At 51.5% G+C, this 17,278-nt stretch overlaps 1 protein-coding gene across 3 annotated transcripts; it reads right to left on the reverse strand.

The window, feature by feature from the left end:
• Nucleotides 1–2,319: 2,319 nt before the first annotated feature.
• On the reverse strand, nt 2,320–17,037 carry ETV4 (ETS variant transcription factor 4). Of its 3 annotated transcripts, none has more exons than XM_036267642.1 (11): nt 16,931–17,037; nt 16,662–16,709; nt 9,026–9,079; nt 7,696–7,822; nt 6,817–6,978; nt 6,341–6,600; nt 4,467–4,541; nt 4,250–4,318; nt 3,900–4,072; nt 3,532–3,633; nt 2,320–3,180 (listed from the first exon to the last, which is right to left on the reverse strand). In XM_036267642.1, exons 1-11 carry the CDS (start codon nt 16,986–16,988, stop codon nt 2,956–2,958), a joined length of 1,353 nt encoding a protein of 450 aa, XP_036123535.1. In that variant the 5' UTR covers nt 16,989–17,037; the 3' UTR covers nt 2,320–2,955. The 3 variants fall into 3 exon arrangements, with proteins under 3 accessions (XP_036123535.1, XP_036123537.1, XP_036123536.1); XM_036267643.1 differs by having other exon boundaries at nt 2,938–3,180; nt 6,817–6,960; nt 16,931–17,010; XM_036267644.1 differs by lacking the exon at nt 4,250–4,318 and having other exon boundaries at nt 2,471–3,180.
• Nucleotides 17,038–17,278: the final 241 nt, after the last annotated feature.

Consider the following 17,278-nt stretch of genomic DNA (forward strand, 5'->3'; position numbering starts at 1 on the left):
AGAAAAGCATAGGGACTGACAGGAAACCAAAAGGGCAGCAGGGGCTGAACACCCAGCTCCACAATCTCAGTTCCAGCCCAGGTTTCTCCAGTTCAGGAACAAACTCGGCTCTGCAGTGCCCTTATCCCAGCTGAGTGACCAGCCCTGGTGGCACTGGCACCTCTGAGATCATCTAGTCCCTGAAGATGAAGTTTTGGATTTAAGCTCAGGTTGAGAAGGGGATGTTTAAGAGGTCAAGGTGAGAGACAGGGCTGGTCTCTCTGGGTTTGGTACGAAAGAAAAGGACCCTAGCTCTGTGGGTGTTCTTGAACATCTCCCCTAGGAGCTGGGGTTACTGCTCTGCTATCACAACATGGTGGGGTCTGACCTGACCGTCCATTAGGAAATGACATGTGGCCACATTGCCCTGCCCGCTGAGAAGGGGGCTTCCAGCCAGATTAGAAGGACTCTCGCCTGCTGCTCCCACACAATGGGGCCCTTGTTTCTCTTCCTTGAACCAATATTACCCGAGGTTGAGTGACAGCCCAGCAGAGGATGTGGGTCTCACGCAGGGAGCTGGAATCTTCTTGGCCATTAAAGTGTACTGTTCACTGCACCCCTGCAGGGGCCTAGCTCAGGAGTTTCCTGCCCCTGCACATGTGCTGAGTCTGTGCTTGTTTGTATGTGGGGTACTGTCCCCATGGGGCATGTGTCAGCTGTACTGCTGGGTCAGGCTTCTTGGTCCTGAGTTCACCTTCAACCTGGAGCATGGTTTTGTTTTGGCTGTTGATTCGGCCCAAAGAATTTCCTCCAGGGCTGTCTCTGAACAGTGCCCTTCCAAGTTTAAGACTTTGAACAAAGAGTGGTGAGGAGTGGTTTGTTAATGAACATTTCAGAGGGCAGAGGTCACATGTCTCAGCCTGTGAGACATTTTCCATGATGCTGTTGTTTCTCATCTAAATCCATCGCATGTGCAGGTACTCAGGACCTGTTTCCACTTAAATTTTACATCTTCTCACCATGATAGCTTGGCTTGGCTTTAATATGAAATTAAATCATACACATTTTTAAAAACTTGTATTCAATATTTTTCTTTTCCTTGCTCTAAATTGTAAAAAACGTCACTACATCGATGTTGTTTCCAGGGGAAAAGTTGCTTTTCATTTGTGGGTAGTGGTTGAGAGGTATCCCTTCCTGTGAGGGCTGGTGGGTCTCAGCATTAGTCCTGGGTGGAAGTGGGCAGCCATCTACAGGGCAGCATGCTGCAGCCTCCACAAGGCTGTGGCTCTGATTTAACTGGACAGCACCCGACTCCTGGGACGTTTGCCCAGGGACTGCATCTACAACTGCCCTCTGACCTCAGCTACCCCTCAGTCACACTCCCTTCTCTAGGTGTCACCACTTTTTCAGCTTGGCCTTTCTCACCCACCTCCAGAAAACACGGCCCTGGGGTCCTGGGGTCTCCCCTAGATCTGGACAAGGAGAATCTGTGCCATTCCCCACTCCCCTTTCCCCCAAAGATCTAGTGTCTTTTTTTTTTTTTTTATCCTCACCAGAGGACACTTTTGCATTTATCTTCAGATAGAACGGGAAGGAAAGAGGGAGGAAGAGAAAGAAACATTGATGTGAGAGACACATTGACTGGTTGCCACCCATATGACCCTAATAGGGGCTGGGGACAAACTGCAACTGAGGTATGTGCCTTTGGTGGGAACCGAACCTGGGTCTCTCTGGGCCATGGGCCGACCAGTGAGCCAAACCGGCCAGGGCTAGTGTCCTTTTCTTAAACTGGCCAGAACCTGTTCTAGTCTCTCCCTCTACCCTCTTGTGCCTTTTCCCGTTCTCTCGATCTCCAAACTCTTGTCCCCAACCCCAGCAGAAACAGCAACCTGGTGCCACGGCAGGAGGGGGAGACACATCTGTCGGGGTACATGTGAGTAAGTGGGGCAACTGTGACCACAGAAACCACAGGCCAGACCCTGTCTGAACAAGCCCCAGGAGGCCTTAAAGCTCAGAAGCCTTACCTGCCCTACCCTCACCCCTCACCCACACAGGGAGATGGCTATAGGAACCTGCTGTGGGTGACTGGGAAGCACTGGTCTAGATTATAAAGTGCCCTGTGTACATTATTTGGGGATCCTCACAATAATCCCAGGGTGGGAAAAGCAGGTATTACTGAGCCTATGAATGCACTTCTCAGAGAAAAAAGTCAGAGGTGAACTGTCTTTTCCCAAGAACTCATTTGGTAATTTAAGTGTCAGGGTCATGCCCCAAACTCTCGTCGTCTGCCCAGACTGAGGTCAAGCTTTTCCATGGCAGCAAAGAGGACACAGGAGAACAGGAGAAGCAGGGGCCTTTATTAGGGTCTGGCAGACACGGTGGAGGTGGAGGTGGAGGTTATACCCAGGCCTGGGCCTCAGAGTGGGCAGAGCAAAGGGTCCTCAGATCAGGAACCCAGCCCTCCTTGCCTCCACCAGCAACCCTCCCTCCCCATGCCAGTTTTCTTCCTCCAGCCTCCCCCTGCTTCTGGGAACACAGCACCAAGAACTGACAAGCAGGACCCTCCAGGGCCACAGCTTGGAGTGGAGTGCAAGATCCAGGCTTCTGCCTCCCCCACAGTGTTAGATCTGGGGAGCTCAATGCATCTTCCCCACTAGAATAAAGTGGGGACACTCCTTTGTCCTCAGAACAGAACAAACTCTTGTTCTGTGATGGAGGAGGGGGGCTTGGGCCTCTAAGCTGGATCTAGGAAGAGGCCAGAGATGAGACCCCCAGGAGTTCCTGAGACTCCACCTTTGCACTTGCATGTCTCCACTTCCCCTTCCCATGGACTCTGGTGAGCAGCCCAGAGTCTGGGCCAGGGCGGATCTGCTCCAAAGACATCTGTGGGTTTTAGTGTGAGGGTTTCCCCAACACCAAATTCATCTATATGTACACAGGGCAGCACCCAGGTGGCAAGGGAGCAGCTGCTAGGGGCTAGTAGGAATAGCCACCCTTAGGGCCAAAGGGCTGGGCAGGGCCAGCCAGCTCTGGGAGGTAGGCAGGGCTCTCATCCAAGTGGGACAAAGGGACTGTGTCTTCCTCACTGACTGGCCTGTCAAACTCGGCCTTGAGAGCTGGACGCTGATTGTCCGGGAAGGCCAGAGAGAAGAGGGCCTCAGGCTCGCACACAAACTTGTACACATAACGCTCGCCAGCCACCTGTGGGAAGAGAGGGTCTGGGTCAGTCTAACTCCTTCTTCAGGTCACTGTAAGGGTGGGCAATGGGTCCAGGCAGGTGTGTGGGATACATTTCTCTCACACTTGTTCCTCTAAGCAGCCAACTCCCTTCTGGGGTTCATTTCTAATCTCAGTATCTCCATGCTTTGGGCTTCCCAGTTACTGTTTAGCATTTTTTTGGGGAGAGGGTAATCTCGAGATTGTCCACAATCTGTCCCTTGTGACTGGTTCATTATCTGCTCCTATAAACTTCTGAGAATGCTATTCTGTCCCCTGCCTCCATCACCCTCCCACTTCCCCCATCCTCTTGTCCATGGACCCTTAATCCTTGACCTTCTGCATGATGCCTTTCTCATAATAGTATCGGAGTGAGCGGCTCAGTTTGTCGTAATTCATGGCCGGCCGGTTCTTCTGGATGCCCCAGAGCCTGGCGACCTGGGGGAACAGAGGAGTTTTGGGACAGTGATGCTAGCTCAGCATGGGAAAAATGGGCAGGTCAGAAAGAGCACTTGAGATTCTTATTGCAGAATGCTAAGCAGGTCAGGCAAACAAACAGCAGCTCACAGACCCAGGTTTGGTAAGAATTTAGGTCAGGTAGAGCAACGATAATGGTAAAGACACATGCCACCCATTCCCAGGTTCTCTGATCTCCAGGCCCCAAAGCTGTTGGAAGGAGAGGTGGGGACATCTGAGAGGCCTACCTCCTCAGGCTCAATTAGTTTGAACTCCATTCCCCGGCCTGTCCAGGCAATGAAGTGAGCATTCGTTGGGTCATCTAGCAGGGCCACCAGAAACTGCCACAGCTGCAAGGCACCCCGGCGCTGATAGGGCGGTCCCTCTCGGAATGCTCCAACCCCTTCCTGCTTGATGTCTCCTGAGGAACACAGAAAACAGGAGTGTAGGGTTTGTGCCTTCTGGTCCCCCAAGCAACTTTCTTCTCTCCCAGGGGTCTTTCCAGGCCCTTTCTCATGAAATGTCATGTGATTCCCGGGTGACAGTCAGAGGGCATGGATAAAACCCTGAACCTCTCATGAACAGTCACTTCTCTGACCTTCAAATTTCTCAGGGACGACACAGACATCATCTGGGAATGGTCGCACAGGTTTCTCATAGCCATAGCCTTGAGGAGGAAGTTGGGAGTCACTCAGATTTGGGGGTTCATTGATGAGACCCGAGTGTCCAGAGACTCCTGGCCAGGAGACCCCCCCCCTATGGCAGGACCCTCTTCCAACTTGGAGGACTTGGCAGGGAGGAGGAAGCTGCCTTACCCATGGTCCCGTCACCTGGAGAGGGTCCAGGGAAACCCTCTGTGTGTAGGTACATTGACGCACACCCAGGGACATCTGAGGGTAGAGAAAGAAGGGTGATGTTATAAGTGGCTGGGGTGGGGACGGGGGCGGCAGGCCTACACACATTTAAGAACTTCCTGCCAGTCTGCTTTCCGGTTCTGTTCCCAGCTGCCTGCCTACCACCCAGAGGGGGTGTGAGGCTGGAACCCCTCAGCTTGAGGGCTGAGCCAGAGGGCACGGATGGCAGCAGCTGGGGCTGGGCAAAGCTGTTCCACAAGGTCCAGGATTCCAGGGAGCAGCTGTTTCCTGTGAGTTTAAGGGGAGGAGGCAGGGATAGAGATGAACCTCCGGGGAAAGGGTACAGTGTCCATATCTAAGACTCCCTTGGAATGGGCTAACCTCCGGTCAGCAGGTCAGATTCCCTGCCCAGTGTGTTACATGAGGGAGGGAGGGAGGGAAGAATGAATGGAGGAAAGAAGAGTTGCGGGAGGAAGGGTGGAGAGAAAGAGACTGCGTGTTTCTCTATCTAGGGAAGAGGCAGTGGGCACTGGGCCGTTTTTTCCCCCAGGTCTGACAGCAGAGCACATTCCACTCCATTTCATTCCATTCCATAGGATGGAAACCTCCCCACTCCACCTGGAGGCAGTGGTAGTGTGAAGCCACCCGTTCAAGTTCCAGCCCCTTCTGTCCTACCCCCTCCACTCCCACCTATGAATGAGATGGTGAAATCTGACACCTCCGGGAGGAGGCGGGAGAGTGGGCTCATTCATGCATCCATTTTGTGAATGGAATTCCTGACTCCATTCGGAGGAAGCTGAAGGGGGAGGGGCAGGAGTTCAAGGGCATGTAACATGATCTCCTCCGGTCTACATCCTTTGAAGGTCAGCGGCGAGAGCGTCTCCCTCCTCTTTCCTGCATCTCACTGCCCGGCAAGGCTCAGACTTATGCCCCTGGGTGCACCCTTCTGGTTCCCACTTGGGCAGCCTGGGGGTTTGTGGTTCATTCCCCTGCCCTTAAAAGACTGGGCTTCAGAAAAAGGGAAATTCGAAAGCTCTGGCCAGCTCTGAGCCTACTCTAATCACTGAATTTATTTTTCTCATGCAAGTTTGCACAGAAGCTCAAATATGGGAATGGCAACAACGTAACAAGCCAAGGTTTTCTGGGCCCTTCTAACTGAGAAAGGCCCTCCCTCTGCATTTGGGGCTTTGAACTACAGCTATTTATGAATATGCTGAGTGCATCTCACGCAGGTCAACACCAGGTAGAACTAGAATTGAAAGCAATCCCTACTTCTGGTACCCGGCTCTGGCCAGGATGGTGGGTCATCAATCAACCTTTAGGCTTGAACAGGTTGTAGAAACCACTTATTAACCCCGAGTCCCAACTGGGAACCATGAGCCTGGCTAGTTTCAAGTTCATGTATCTCTTCATTCAAATTCCTTCGTATATTTACGCGTCTGTAGGGACAGAGAACAATCTATTCATCTTATTCATATTTGTATCCTCCAACTCCACACACTTAAGCTCCTCAAACAGTACTTTCGTCTCCACAGGTAATTAAAACTCCAAACACCTGCTATAGACATAGAAAGAAATGCCTTAATTTTCCTATTAAGTCACATGCTACCTGAGGGCAAGGACCTACGTCTCATTTATCTTCGATCTGAATATAAGTTCCCTGATTGAAAAATGACAATTATGTTGAATCTATTAAAAAAGTGAATGGGTTGGATTTATGAACTAGTAAAAGGACAGGAAGGTAAAAAACTTGTGGAAAGACATTCTGGAGGTTATCACACACCACTCCACCCAGCAATCTCACCCCAACCCCTCCCACCTGAAATGTCTCTTACCCGAGTCATAGGCGAAGTCCGTCTGCTCTTGTTTGATCACCACCCCCGCCCCTGGGTACCTGTGCCCATTGACCCCACCCTGGCCCATGGCCAGCTGTTCGTATAGGGGGTCAAGGTATTCCTGCTTGAAGCTCTGCTGGGGGTAGGGTGGGCAGGGCTCTGACAGCTGGTGTTGGTAGGGGGCGGGGAGGGGTTCCCGGCCCCCTCCCTGAGAGGATGTGAAGGAGTGGCAAATATCCACGGGCTGCTGGAAGACAGAGCTGGACAAGGGTGGATGGAGAAGGAAGAGAGTATTAGATTAAGCCTTCCTCATGCCTGACACTCCCAGAGCTTGTAGAGTGGGCTCCAGTGTGGGTATGTGGGTCAATATCCCTTCCTCCCTCCAACCCCCCGCCCCCGCACCACGTCTCTTAAGGGCAGGTGGAGGACACTCAGGGATTGAGGAAAAACTGCTGAGATTCTGGGATTCTCCTTACCTATGCTCCCCGAGGTACCCATGGCCAGGGTGGGGCTGGGAGGTGCCAGAGGATCTCACGAAACTCCGCTGTTCTGCCCGGGGAAAGGGCTGCAGGGGCGACTGTCCGGAGGCACCGGGGGCGGGGGACTTGATGGCGATTTGTCTAGGGGGGTCATAGGCACTGGAGTTGAGGGGGAGACAGGGGTGAGGGGGCAGAGAAGCCGGGCGAGCATCTTTGAACCCTTCATCCATCCCTAGAGAACTGAGGGCACGGGGATTATAGAAGGAAGACGAGAGGATATCGGGAAAGGAATGGCATGAGCCAGACTCAGCCCCAAATGAACTCGTTTTCTCCTTTCATAAATGCTGAAATTGAGTATATATTTTTTTTTATCCTCACCCAAAGACATTTTTTTCATTTTTTGTTCAGATAGAGTGGGAGGGAGGGAGAGAAACATTGATATGAAAGGGACACATCAAGTGGCTGCCTCTCACACGACCCCACCAGGGCTGGGGACAAACTGCAACCGAGGTACGTGCCCTTAGCGGGAACCAAACCCGGGTCTCTCAGGACTGCAGGCTGGTGCTCTAACCGCGGAGCCAAACTGGCCAGGGCTTGAGTATAGTTTTGAGAACACCTCTCTCCAACCCAGAGCCACTGGGTTGGGTGGGACAGTAGCTTCTTCAGTGGAAACAAACTCAGCCAGGACTTAACATGCATCCCCTGATGCGTTTTTCATCCTATCTACTCAGAAGAAATCCTGAGCTGTACTGCTCCCTTATAGGAGCTCGGAAGTCTTTTCTATTGTCTCACTTGCATCTCTACTGCTGCCTCTGCTCACAAGTGCCTCCCTCCCTCCTCCATTCTACCCTTCGCCAGGGCTGGCCTGGGGCTCACCTGGAATAAAGGCACTGCTCGCCATGGTGGTAGGAGAGTGGCGGCTTCCTGCTGCAGGACAGGGCCGGGTCTGTGCGGGGACTCTGGGGCTCCTTCTTGATCCTGGTGGTGGGGCTGTGGAAAGCTACTGCGGGGTTGGGGGAGGCAGAGCAGGGCCAGAGGGTGTCACAGAAGAGGCAGTAAGAGCTTCCTACTCCTTCTGCTCTCTGAGGACCAGCTGGGTGACTGGTACAGCTTTACCCTCTCTCTGGATCTCAGTTTTCAGAGATTTATAGTCAGACACTTTTAAGAAGTTTGGCTATTTATATTATGTCTAGTTTTATCCATCAGGTGAATGTCTAATATTAACCAAAGAAACGATCCAGAGATCAACATTTAATTCAACCCCAAGCCTCCAAAAACACCTTTGTAGGGGTGAGCACCTTCAACCTAGGGCCTGTGGCCTTCCTGAGTGCCCTGGAAAATTCCAAGGGAGAAAAGTTTTCTTATTTGGGGCTATAAAGAATCTTTCCTTCTCTGGTTACGGTTGGATATTAGCCCACTTGCATGTCAGCTGACGAACATTATACACATGCTCCTAATTATCTGTGAAAAATATTGGCCTTCCCTGTGGCCCCTGCTGGGTCCACAAACTCCAGCTACCACAAAGAGCAGCCAAGAGCTGGGTCAGAGGAGGCAGAGTGTGAGATTCTGTCTTACTGCAGTCGGGTCAAATGCCTGTAATCAACCATTCTGTTATCTGCGGTTCTCCATGATGTGCGCCCTATTTCATTTTGAGGGGGGAAGACGTTTGAGAGCAAAGTATCTGACATTGAAGCTGGGTTTTTCAACAGCAGCACTATTGCCATATAGGCTAGATAATTTGTTGTGGGGCTATCCTGAGCGTTGTAGGGTGTTTAATAGCAAACCCGGCCTCTGCTCACTAGATGCCAGTAGCATCTACTTCCTGCCGTGGCAACCAAAAATGTCTACAAATATTGCTACATGGAACAGGGTGCAAAATAGCCCCCAAGTTATGTGAAAGTAACAGAATAGTAGAACTGGAAACTGCTGAACTGGTCCAAGACCCTTATTTCAGAAATAAGGAAGTGGGGATCAGAGAGATGAAGTGTCTGTTCCAAGGTCACACAGCTAGGATGGAGAAAGACCCGATTAGAAACAAGGTTTTCATCTCCCAGTTACTGCCTTGGTCTTTGAGTCCAAACCCAAGAATGGGGAGCCCTGCCCTTCACTCTTTTCTTTAGGAGAGAACAAGTGATTCTCTGTCCCTGTGACTCATTTCCTGCCTTCCCTCACTCCCCAGCCCCTCTACCCAGGGCCCTCTACTCACAGTTTTCTGAATGGAAATCAGGAACAAACTGTTCATCGCTATCTGGTACCTGAGCTGTGGAGAGAGGTCAAAGGTGAGTCTGAGTGGGTGGGGGGCTGAGTGGCAGACCCTGGGAGATACCATTAAGGCAGCCCTGCAGACTAGCACTCGCCCCAAAAATAAAACAGACTTCCTAGGAATAAAGGCAACTCCACACCAGGTCCTACTGCCCTCCATCTCTGAGCTCCATTAAGACCCTGGAGGGGAGAGGCTGCAATTTCCCAGAACCTGTCTGAGCAGATTCCAGTCTTTTCCTAGATGCTTTGTCTTTATTCCCTCCATTTTTCTGAAGTGAAGACAGCCCTGCCCCTCAGAGTTTACAAAGCTCTTTCAAAGCCGCCAGCAGAGTCACATCTGGGATGGGCAGGCATTACAAGGAGTGAGATCCCGTGGACTTTGAATCACATGGGATATTTTGAATCTAGGCTGGACCCAGGAATCTGCATTGTATACAACCTCCAAGGTGGAATGTAGAAATCTAGATCCTGGGAAAAGAGACGAAATGGAGAAAAGAGGGCGGTTTAAGAGAGGTAAAAAAAGGATGACAATGGGAGAGGGAGAGGAAGAGGCTGGGGACACTGGGAGGTCAGGTGCCTCATCCTTTTGATGTGCAGCTAGAAGAGAAGAGGGCTCCCCAAGCTGGGAAGTCCAAGGAGCATTTCCAGGGTGCCAGCATGGGTGGAGCTGGGCTTGGGAATTTGGCAGCAAAACTAAAATAGAACAGTAGTTCTTCCATGGCCTACAACCTGGACATCTGGGTTGATTTCTCGTTCTTATCCTGGCTTTGCCAACCCCTTCAGGTGAGTCTACAGCTGACTACCTCTCCTAACCCAAGTCTTTGCTCACTTTTGCCCCTCATCCAAGAATAGATTGTAGCAGGAAGGGGAAGGGTAGACACCAAGAAGAACTTCCTGATAATCCAGGAACAGAGTGGCTCAAAGGTGAGGTGATAACACCCAAGGAGACTGCTCTCAGGTTAGACAATGTGGAAGCTGCTAGGTAAAATGACTAGAATTAGGAATGGCTGGTAAGGGTGAGGGTCCTACGAGATGGCTGGAGAACACCCCCACTCATCCTAGCCTGTACAAATGTACACCCCAAGCTCTACTGCTTTGCTCCTGGCAAAGGCTTCATGGTTTCTTCCTTGGATTTCAGCCACAGCCTCTGATCAGAACTCCGTACTTTCACTTTCACCTCCTAAGGTTTTCCACAGAGCTGTCAGAACAACAGAAGTCAAATCACTTCTCTCCCTTGCTTAAAACATGGATCCCAAACTCTTTCCCTCAGCCTCCAAGGCCCCTCACGGTCTGATGCTGCTCACCTCTTGGACCTGCCTCTCTAGCTCTTTGTTCTGTAGCGCTCTGGTCTCCTTTCAGGTCCTCAAAGCCGATCGGCTTGATCCCTCTTCCCCAGATCTTTGCCTGCCTGTTTGTTCTGGCCACCAAAGTCTTAGCTCACATTGTTACCTCCTCAGAGGCCTTGTCTAACCACCCAGACCAAAGTAGTCTCTCCCATCCCTTCTTGCATCCTTTTTTATCTCTTCTCCAGCGCGTATGGCTATCTGAATTTACTAACTTATGTTTACATGTTTATTGTCCATTTCCTCTACCAGAAAGTTAAGCTTGCTGAGGGCAGGGACTCTATCTGTCTTGTTCATCTGATTCCCCAGTACCCCAGGAACAGGGTTTGGTTCACAATTAGATACTCAATGCATTATTTGTTGTCTGTGTGAATAAACGTACAAAGACCTCTGTTCTCAGGCTGGTGGGAGTCAGTGTGGTGGGCCTGGGAGCCAGAACTAAAGAGGTCCTACCAACCTTCCTTCACCCTGAGGGCTCTCTCTCTCCACCACAGGTAACGCTAGAGGTAGATCCTCTGGGGAAAGCCCATTTCACATGGGATACTTCAGGCTGTGGTAGGAAAATTCTCCACAAACTTGCTTTAAATATTAGAGGTACCAGGAGAAAAGGAGGGACATCTTTAATAAAAATAAATAAATAATAAATAAATAAATAAATATTAGAGGTACCACGTGTTTTAAAATACACATTTATAGCCCTTGCCGGTTTTTCTCAGTGGTTAGAGCATTGGCCCCGAGGACCAAAGAGTCTCGGGTTCAATTCTGGTCAAAGGCACATACCTGGGTTGCAGGTTCCATCCCCGGCAGCTGTGCGAAAGGCAACCAATCGAGTTACCTCTCTCACATGGATGTTTCTCTCTCTCTCCCTCCCTCCCTTCTACTCTCTCTAAAAATCAATGGAAAAGTATCCTTAGGTGAGGATTAACTAAGTAACTAACTAACTAAAATAAAATATACATTTATAGAGAGTTGACTTCTTGACAGAGGGACTGGGCGGAGAGGGTTTAAGAATCTGGAGCCACCAGCAGCTAAAGAACGTTTGAAATGTCAGCATAAAACAATTCCAAAGTGATCAAATAGATCAGTAGGACATGAAATCCTGTGGCAAAAACAAACACATACACAGAGGCAGCACACATCTTTTCAGATGCACCACTAGGACACAAAGGCAACCACTCCCAAACTGTGGAATCAAGAATCTGGGGGTGGCCCTGGCCGGTTTGGCTCAGGGGTTAGAGCGTCGGCCTGCGGTCCAAGAGACCCGGGTTCGGTTCCTGCTAAGGGCGCGTACCTCGGTTGCAGTTTGTCCCCGACCCTGGTTGGTCGTGTGGGTGGCAGCCACTTGATGTGTCCCTTTCACGTCGATGTTTCTCTCTCTCTCTCTCTCTCCCCTACTCTATCTGAACAAAAAAGGAATAAATGTCCTCAGGTGAGGATAAAAAAAAAAAAAGAATCTGGGGATGTTGTTAAAACATGGATTCCCAGCCACCCTGTCTCATTCCATAGGCCCCAGCTGGGGTCCAGACATCTTTATTTTTAACAAGTGCTCTTAAGAATAGGTAGGTTTAGCCCTGGCCGGTTTGGCTCAGCGGTTAGAGCGTCGGCCTGCGGTCCTGAGAGACCCGGGTTTGGTTCCCGCTAAGGGCATGTACCTCGGTTGCAGTTTGTCCCCGGCCCTGGTCGGTTGTGCGGGTGGCAGCCACTCGATGTGTCCCTTTCACGTCGATGTTTCTCTCTCTCTCTCCCTCCCACTCTACCTGAACAAAAAATGGAAAAATGTCCTCGGGTGAGGATAAAAAAAAAAAAAAAAAAGAATAGGTAGGTTTAGCCCTGGCTGGTTTTGCTCAGCTATTAGATCATTGGTCCGCGGACCAATGAGCTATGGGTTCGATTCCAGTCAAGAGCCCGTACCTTGGTTGCGGTTCCTCTCCAGCCCTGGTTGGGGTCCTGTGGGAGTCAACCAGTTGATGTGTCCCTCTCACACCATCCTTTCTCTCCCTCCCACTCTATCTGAAGATAAATAGAAAAAATAATATCCTCAGGTGAGGATTAAGAAAAAGAATAGGCAGGTTTGAAAAAACACTCCCCAGAGCCCACCTTGTGTCCTCTGTCTGGCCCAACCACAGGTGGCCAGATGGGGGTGATGGCAGTAGGATGAACATTTCCCCTCCCTGCTACTTAGGCAAGGAGGGTGGGGGTGCAAACCATGGGGAGGTGGATGCACTTGAGCCCCCTCTGGGGCTTCATTAACTGCTTTCTACTGAGGTAATGGGCCAGGGCATCTCCTGCCCGTTCATATAATGCTATATAGCCCTAGGGGTCATCTTGCCTTTCCTCCCACCTCAGGCCTGAGGGTTTGACCAGGACCTCTGCACAGCAGTCCCAGAAAAGGCCACCCCCAGCCCACAGACCACACCCCAGAAGAGGTGGTGCCATCCTCATCCCAGGGCTAGAAATCAGTGGAGGTAAAAATGGGCTGTGGTGTGACTCCCAGCCCCTGACTGGTCCTTCTCTAGAACACTGGCTTCTCCCAAAAGGCAGGACAGGGCCTCAATGGCTCAGAAACTGTTAACAGAGACAGAATCGGAACAGTAACATTGTGCTTCAAGTTCCTGGAAAGCAGGAGAATTTCTAATGACCATGTTTGGTCTTGAGTGTACGACACTTTATTTATTTGTTAACTTGGCTGAGTTTTGGCTGCCAAACCAGTGTGCCAGTCTTCCCCCAACTCCATCCTGGCACTAAGGTCGAGTTTATCTGCCTGAGGACATGGCAGGTGATGAAGGCTGGGAAAAGTGCCAAGCCAGCAAAATGCCCAGAGAGAGAATTTTAGGGAACGTCCTTCTAATGATTGTGGTGGGGGGGAGTTGGGGACCTCCCAAGCAGGGCTCCAGAATTGGAAGGTTAAGCCAGCCAAGCAGCTAAGCCCACCCCAGGTTAGCCACCCACTAACACCATACAGACCTCATCACCTTCTCCCCTTCCTAGGGTCCAATCGTAGGATCAAGGGGCCTCTTAAGGAGTCCTAGTGAAGAGGCCAGGAGCCATTCTCCAGAGCTTCTGCTCCATTGTGTCACCACTGGCCTCAGCTCTCACCCTTACCCCACCCCCACCCTGGCAGCCTCTGTACTGGAAGGAACCAGTTCTCTATCTATGGAGGAGACATCTGTCCCCAAGAGCCTTCTGGAAGGGGAGGAGACAGAACTATGTAGAAGGAGGTATTGTAGCTAAAAGACTGGGGGACGAAATTAACCTCATCTCTCCCCACAGACATGCTGAGGTACTGGTCTGCATACACACGGATTCATACACACACCCTAATTCCTTTTACTTCACAGCAGCACACGAGTGAAACACATCCCCCATACACACCCTCCACACAAAGGGTCTCCTTTGGACTTACAAAGACAATGGGGGAAACCAAAGGGCAAGGGGACTGGAGATGTCGGAGGAGGATTGGGATCAATGATTCTTATGAAAAGGGGAGCAGAGACCCATCTTTTTGAGAATCTCATAAAAGGTATGGATCATTCTCTTTCTAGAAAATCCACATTCCTTTGTGTATGGTGTACCCCAACAATTTTACAATGTCAGGGCTCAAGGATACCTGCAACCCATCTGCAGAGCTTCTGGGACTCCACAGACCCCAGCCTCACACAAAGGACACATATGGCCCAGTCAATGTTTCCTACTACCAAATAGACCAAAGTCTTTGTCCCCGAAGGTTCCTTACAAGCCAGAAAAGGAACCCTGGACCAGAAGCAGCACACCTTTTACCACAACCAGGCACAGCTTGGGTTCAGCCTTCCTGAGCCTGTGTTTTCCTACTGCAGCCTGATCCTTTCTCTGGCAACTCAACAGATCCCAGGCACCCCGAAACCAGACATGTCCTCTTGGACTCACTTCATCTCCCTCTACTCTGTCTAGAAAACCTCCAATTCCCGATATATCTGAACTGCCTGCCCCTACAGAGCCCCACTCACACTCACCCCCAGTGATGCCTGGACTTCGGACTCTGAACCCACAATCACATCAGCCAGGATCCAACCTGGGCATCCACTGAATTTTCCACAATGCCCCCCGACACACACACTACAAGGACCTGCTGCTTCTTTCCAAATTGGGGCTTTAGGAAAAAAAATCCAGCTGAAGGAGGCGGTTGGACTCCGGCCCCCATTCCTACTGATGCACCCCATTACTGGCAAGTTTCCAAAGGAGCTAGCCCCTCCCTGCCACCCCAAAGCTCCCCCTAGGCTGCAGGGGTCACTGACCTGGTGGGAAGAGGCAGGAGAGGAGGCTGGGGTGGTGCTGGGATGGTGCAGGGGGACAAGGCCCCGGCAGCTGCATCTGTCTCCGCAGAGAGAGTGAGAAGGAGCGAGCGGCCTCAGCATCCCCCCCTCAGGCCTGGCCATCCATCGCCAGCTGGGAACCTGAGCTGCTCCCTCAGAAGGAAGGAGAGGGAACCAAGGAGATCCCAGTGCTGCCCCCCCTCCGTCTTTCGATCCCCACCCCCACCTCCCCACCCACTGGATTTAAATGTACAGAGACTTCCAGGGCAGCAGCATGAAACACACACACTCACTGTCACACTGACACATGCAGATAGACACACGTACAGTCTCTAGACCCCCACCGCCAAGGGGTGGGGCTTCCAAGGTTGAGAGAAGATGAGAACATTTTCCTCTCTTTCCCATTACAAACCCAGGCACAAATGGACCAGCTGCTGCCAAAATGCCAACCTCTGAGTCTACTCCTAGATCACAGCCCCGGGAGCTGCCCATTGTGGGGAGCGCAGGGACCCTCAGCTGACAGACAAGGAGCTTGGTGAGCCAGACAGAAATCAGGCATTGGGAAAGGAAGTCTTTGAGAGATGTGGAAATTGACACCTCTGCGTTCTTCAGCTCCAGCCCAGCTCCGGAACCTCGAGAGGAGGATGGGCAGACTGGGTATACCTCTGCCAGTAACTCGGAGCTGGGCACCCAGGACTTGCAGAGTCGGGAAGATGTGCACAGTAGCCCCAGAACCCCCAGGTCCTTCCATCACCCAAGTAGCCGGTGAGCTATGAATTCCACAAAACGTTCCGAGCACTTGCTTTATGCTAAACAGTCATTCTGTTAACATATATGTTTTGGGGGCTACCACAGTGGTCAAGACAGATCTAGTCTCACTCCAAGGATCTAATCAGGGGTCTTCCCCTTCTACTCCAAGCTTTTATAGAAGGTTCCAGAGGAGCTAGGTTGGAGCTTAAAAAAATCACCAAGGATACCCAGGTGGAGGTCTGGGAGATCCTAAAGAAGAGAAAAGCCTTCAAAAAGATGTTCCTCATGTAGTGGTTTCTTGGTTTTTAGAGTGTTAAAATAAAAGATGGGGGGTGTTAACCCTTCCCTCTCAGAGACTACCTAAACACCATTTGCCTCCCACCTGCAGCCCCACCAGCGACACCCACAGGACCCACCAAACACACCAATGACTCCAACCAGGAGACCCCCAGAACACACTTCTCCACTGGGCCAAGGCCCAGCTACAGACCTCTGCTCAGCCAGCTTGCAGCTACAGCTAACCCCAAGGCAAGCAAGTGGGGGAATTTGCCTGGAGTGGAGGAATTCAGGAGGAAAGGAGGAGGGACGATCAGTTGCCATCAGAATTACAATCCAGGCTATTGGGAGGAGGGGGCAGCTCTAAGCCCTCTTTGACAAAGTGCTGCAAAAACGAATTATTTAAACTTTTGTTGTTCTTTTGGCTCAGAAAGAAAATTGTTTGGCACTGGGAGTTGGGAAGACGAGAAACTAAGGGTTTGGGTAAAAATAAATGTTTTGGCAACTTCTGAAGATTAGTAACAAATTAATTGCTCTTTCTCCTCATCCTCCTGCCCCCCCCCCCCCAACACCCTAACACACACCTCGGACTGGTGGCTGCTGCCAAACAAACTTTGCAAATGAAAATTTCAACCAGGAAAACGGGCCTGGGGCCAAGTTCCATTCAAATAAGCAAATACCCCACACAATGGTCTGATTCATCCCCAGGCCTAGTTACACAAGCCCGGCTCAGGGTAGAGAAAATAAATATCAATATAAGTGACCACATTGGGCCCTGGGGACAGCAGAAAGGCAGGGAACTTGAGGAGGGGGCCTTGGAGAGCTTCTTGGGGCCAGGGAGAGAGGAAGTAGGCTAGGCTAGATACTGAGGTACTGAGCACCCCCCCACCCCAGTAATAGAAAAGGTCACAAAACTACTCACCTTCAGCGAGCCACGTCTCCTGGAAGTGACTTAGATCCTGGAAGAGATCTGAGGGGTGAATAATGGAATTGGAGAACGTGAGGTGGAGGTGATGGTGAGAGAGAGGGAGCCCCAGCGAGCCCGGTGACCCCCCTTGGGGTGGTAGGAGCCGAGAATGATGAGAGTCCCTTGGAGGGCGAGTCTTTTTGGCAAAAGGCTAGGGGCTCCAGGATCAGTCCTTTGGGCGTGTGTGGTGGGGAGGGTCGCAGTTTTTCTCTCCAGCTCTTTACCTTCGGAGTCGGGGGGCGGCAGGGAGCCGGGGTCCATGAGCTTCCCCTGCGGGACCATCAGCGCTTCGCGCAAGCTCCCATTTCCGGGCGATTTCTGCCGGGAAGGGGAAGAATGCCCCGAAGTCACCCTGAGGCCCGCTGGTCTAGGGGGGTGGGACTGGGTTCCCGGGGTGACTCAGGGGCCGGGCAACCCTAGACCCCACTGGGGCCGCGGGGAAGAGGTTGTGAGGCGGGGTGCAGGGCGGGGGCGGGCGTGGAGGCAGGCGCGGCGCTCACGCTGCAGAAGGTGTAGGGCACTTGCTGGTCCAAGTATCCGCCTTTCATCCTCCGCTCCATCCGGCCGCTCCC

The sequence above is a fragment of the Molossus molossus genome, unplaced genomic scaffold (assembly GCF_014108415.1).
Source record: "Molossus molossus isolate mMolMol1 unplaced genomic scaffold, mMolMol1.p scaffold_m16_p_19, whole genome shotgun sequence".
Lineage (NCBI taxonomy): Eukaryota > Metazoa > Chordata > Mammalia > Chiroptera > Molossidae > Molossus > Molossus molossus.